We start from the raw sequence: 4708 nt of genomic DNA, 5'->3' as shown, positions 1-4708 counted from the left end.
TATCTAGGTCTCGAAAAAGAGTAGAGATGATAATGGGGGGTTACATCGAACAATTGAAATATTTTCCCCAACTGAAATTGTTTGAGCTCGATTTAGAATGGCCCGACCTTCAGTTTAACGAAGGTTGTAAAATTTAGGTTGATATTGCTAATAAGATTCGAACTGCAAACCGATTCACCAAACTATACGCTTCCACTGAATCGTCTAATTCTTTGGAACCAAAAAATAAGTTCGTTTGAAGCTCAAAACCACTCGTTGGAAGGGTATGCTATATATATATATATATATATATATATATATATATATATATATATATATATATATATATGTGTGTGTGTGTGTGTGTGTGTGTTGTTTTTGACATTCTCATCCACACCACCGCTCGCTCCTCCTACCACTATCTAATTCTCTCATTATTTGCTCTTTTTATTACTTATTTAAGTAATTATTCTCTTAATTACATAATTAGTCTTCTAATTATTTAAATTAGTATGGCAAATATAAAGCATTTAAGCGACAAAGTTGTTTTGTCGCTTATTTTGTCACCAAAGGTATTTAGCGACAAAACGCTTTGTCGTTTAATTTTTTGTTGCCAAAGATAGTTTTTATCGCCTATTTTGTCGCTAAAATACTTTACATGTTATAAAAAAAAGTTGAATATTTGTTATTATTACCAAATAATAATAGTAAATATTACCATTATTATTTAACAATAATAACAAATATTCAATTTTTTTTATAAATAATACATAAAAATAATATGTACAATACACACCAGAAGTGAATAAAATTAAATTTTAACTAAAAAGCAAAAATATATTACAATATTATTTAGATTAATATATATATATATATATATATAATAATAATAAATATTATCATTATAATATTACAAAATTGTTTAAATTAATATATATATATATATATATATATATATATATATATATATATATATATATATATATATATATATAATAAAAAATGTTAAAATACAAAGCTTAAAAAAAACCACCAGATCCACCTGGGCTACTACCACCAGAACTCGAACATGCATACAAAAAAACATTATTTAGTAAATATGCAACATACAATTGGCCATAAAATTCGAAACAAAAAAAAAAGGCATAATTAAGGGAATACCTTTGAAGATGGACAAGAGCAACATTTGAAAATCGACATTGCATATGCATTCAAGAAAACAACAAAAATCAAGATACATTAACAAAATAATTCAAAAAAACAACAAAATTACACAATTTGGAATCGAAAATGCTTGAAAAAGAAGAAAAATCTCGCCAAAAAATGCCTGAAAAAGTCACAGGAGGAAAAAAGGATTGAAGTGTGATTTATGTAATAGATTGAAGATATAAATGGTGAATTTTTGGAGATAAGAAGATGAATAAGTTATAAGTTAGAGAAGAAGATGAACGAGTTTGAAGTGTGAGTAAAGTATCAGAGGAAAGTGCATTTATATAGGAAAAATAGAAGGATGATAAGCGACAAAGAGTTTGCCACCTAACTTGTGGTATAAAGGTTAACCATTCAAATTTTGAATTCAAAAAGGTTTAGATGACAAATTAAGCGTCAAACGCTTTGTCGCATAATGGTTTGGTGACAAAACAAGCGACAAAAAGTGTTTGTCACTATTTTGTCACCAGCTTGTGACAAAGAATTTGCCACGTATTTTGTCCGTAAACCTCTTTCTTCAGAATTATATTTTGTCTCCAAATTGATATGTTTTTCTAGTGCAGTCTTTTAAATATTTTACTTGTTTCTTTAATTTAACGGTATTAATGTCTTTCTTCATGGAATAAATCACAAAGCAGTTAGTAAGGTGGCAAAATCATAGGAGGAATATTTCTACTCCGACGGGATCAACAACACCATCGCTTAGTAACTATAAACGAAATTTTCAAGGTTACAATTAGAGGTGCACAAAGAAATCCGATTTGCAAAATTCGACCCAGAATATCCGGTATCCGATTGTTAAAACCGGATAATTAACCCGAATTGCCAAAAACGGATATTCCAGATCGGGTACCCGATTTATAAATCGGATATTCGAGTCAGATCCGAATACCATTTTTATAAATCCGGATACCCGGTATCCTTTTTCTTTTTCAAAAAAAAAAAAATTAAAGTGAGGCAGTGACTTGAGTGAGTGAGGCAGCAACTTCAAGCTTGGGATTTGTTATTTCTAAACCTAATTTCATAATTGCAGTTCATCACCATCAGCAGCGTCTTCCACTCCAAACTCTTCCCTACTTCAATCTTCATCATCATCAGCGCCGTCCTTCATCAATTCATCACCATCTTTGCCCTTCATCTTCGTCCTTCATTCCTGAAAGATTAAGGAAGTTGAAATTGGGATAATGAATACAGTGTTTTTGTATTGATTTAATTATAATTACAGCTCTAATATTTATACAAAAGCTAAGAATTAATTCAGGAAAAACTTAGCTTGGGAAATCAGTAATTACCTAAAAATATTGGACTAAAAAAGGTAAATAAAGATCCTAAGAAATCAGTAATAATATTCCCACACTCCCCCTCAAGTTAGGTCATGGGATTCCCAATACCTAACTTGGATAAAGTAGTTTCGAACACTTCTGCTGGAACGACGTTTGTGAGAATATCTGCAAGCTGATCTTCTGATTTCACATATGGGATATGGATTATTTTTTTCTCTAGTTTCTCTTTTATGAAGTGTCTGTCGATTTCTACGTGTTTCGTTCGATCATGTTGGACTGGGTTTTCTGATATGCCAATAGCTGCCTTATTATCACAAAATAATTTGCATGCTTTTGTAGGTGGAAAGTTTAGTTCACATAAGAGTTTCTTGAGCCATAGTACCTCTATTATTCTCTTAGCAACTCCTCTGAATTCTGCTTCTGCACTTGATAGTGCGACCACTTTTTGTTTTTTGCTTCTCCAAGTAACTAAGTTACCTCATACAAGAGTGAAATATCCCGATGTAGATCTCATACTGTCTCGATCACCTGCCCAGTCAGCATCAGTATATGCAATGAGGTCTAGGTGACCATTTTTCTTTTAGAAAACACATTTGTCACTTGTACCCTTTAAGTATCTCAAGATTCTCATGACTGCTTCCATATGAGATGTCTGGGGTAGGTGCATAAATCAACTCACAACTCCAACTGCATAAGATATGTCGGGCCTAGTGTGAGATAGATAGATCAACTTTCCCACCAATTTCTAATACTTTTCTTTGTCGGTTGAGTTTTCTCCTGGTGTTGTTTGTAATCTGTGATTAGTAACAATAGGTGTTTCGGTTGGTTTGCTGTCTATCATACCTATCTCTGCTAGTAGGTAAAAGATATATTTCTTTTGATTGATGAAGATTCCCCTTTTTGATCGAAAAACCTCTATACCAAGGAAGTACTTCAAGTTCCCCAAATCTTTCATCTCGAATTCTTTAAATAATTTCTCCTTATGATCACTAATCTCTTCCTTATTATTCCCTGTTATGATCATATCATCAACATAAATGATTAAGCAAGTGATACGATCTTCTCCTTTCTTCAAGAATAGGGTGTGGTCAGAATTGCTCTGCTCATACCCAAATCTTCTCATAGCTGTGGTAAATCTTCCAAATCAAGCCCTTGGGGATTGTTTTAAACCATACAGAGCTTTCCTCAGGCGACATCCTTCTCCTGGAGCAAATTCATCTGAAAAACCCGGTGGAGCATGCATGTATACTTCTTCTTCGATCTCACCATGAAGGAATGCATTTTTCACATTGAACTGATATAAGGGCCAATCCTTATTAGCGGCTATAGAGAACAGAACTCTGATGGTATCTATCTTTGCAACTGGTGAAAAAGTTTCTGAGTAGTCAATCCCATATGTCTGTGTATACCCCTTTGCTACAAGGAGAGCTTTGTACCTTTCAATCGTCCCATTAGCATGATATTTTATTGTGAACACCCATTTAGAACCGACAGTTTTCTTCCCTTTAGGTAGCACACACTTGTCCCATGTACTATTTTTCTTCAGTGCTACGATCTCTTCTTTCATTGCTTCTTGCCATTTGGGATTTTGGAGAGCTTCTTCAGTATTACGAGGAAGGGAATTTGAGTATAGACTGGTTTGGAACGCCACTGCCATCTGTGCTAATTTATTCATATCACGGCTAACTGGATATCGAGATCTGTGTGACTCAAACTTTGGATCATACCGCTTTGGAGGGATACCTCTTTTGCTTCTTGGAGGTAATTCATACCTGCATGGAGGGTTAACAGTACTGGGTATATCATCAATCCGAGAGTCAGGTTCAATAATTACCTCTTGGGTGTTATGAGTTTCACAAACGACCTCTTGTTCACTGGATGCTTCAGACAAGGTAAGGGGAGTCCGAGGAGAAAGAAGAACTATGTTTTCAGTGGCAACATCTGCGGGACTACCTACTTGCTCTTTGGGGTTCGGACCATCAGTCACAGACTGTGTAAGCCAGCTCAATTCATCACATATAATCTCCGCCTGAGGACAAGGCTGGGAGAAAAAATAGGAGTTCTCAAAAAAATCGCAATCCATTGTGGTATAGAGTTTATTCTGAGTAGGGTCAAAACAGCGATACCCTTTCTGGTGAACACCGTAACCCACAAAGATACACTTAATAGCCCTAGGTTCGAGTTTATTTCTAGCAAGTTTAGGTAAATGGACATACACCACACAACCAAAGATCCAA

General features: G+C 34.2%; 1 protein-coding gene across 1 annotated transcript; it reads right to left on the bottom strand.

Moving 5' to 3' along the window:
- Positions 1-3067: 3067 nt before the first annotated feature.
- LOC130821658 (uncharacterized mitochondrial protein AtMg00810-like) lies at positions 3068-3594 on the bottom strand. The gene is made up of 2 exons (XM_057687447.1): positions 3224-3594; positions 3068-3158 (listed from the first exon to the last, which is right to left on the bottom strand). The coding sequence occupies exons 1-2, from the start codon at positions 3592-3594 to the stop codon at positions 3068-3070; spliced, it is 462 nt and encodes a 153-aa protein (XP_057543430.1).
- Between the last annotated feature and the right edge of the window lie 1114 nt (positions 3595-4708).

Source organism: Amaranthus tricolor, chromosome 8 (assembly GCF_026212465.1).
Source record: "Amaranthus tricolor cultivar Red isolate AtriRed21 chromosome 8, ASM2621246v1, whole genome shotgun sequence".
NCBI lineage: Eukaryota > Viridiplantae > Streptophyta > Magnoliopsida > Caryophyllales > Amaranthaceae > Amaranthus > Amaranthus tricolor.
Note: the sequence above shows the minus strand (reverse complement) of the source record. Positions and strands in the feature narration are given on the sequence as shown.

Excerpts from the sequence above, each read along its gene's own strand:
- LOC130821658 (XM_057687447.1), bottom strand. The coding sequence starts at position 3,594 with ATGAGAAGATTTGGGTATGAGCAGAGCAATTCTGACCACACCCTATTC. Across the intron at positions 3,159-3,223 it reads AACTCAACCGACAAAGAAAA|TTGGAGTTGTGAGTTGATTT; the intron begins GTATTAGAAATT and ends TATCTTATGCAG.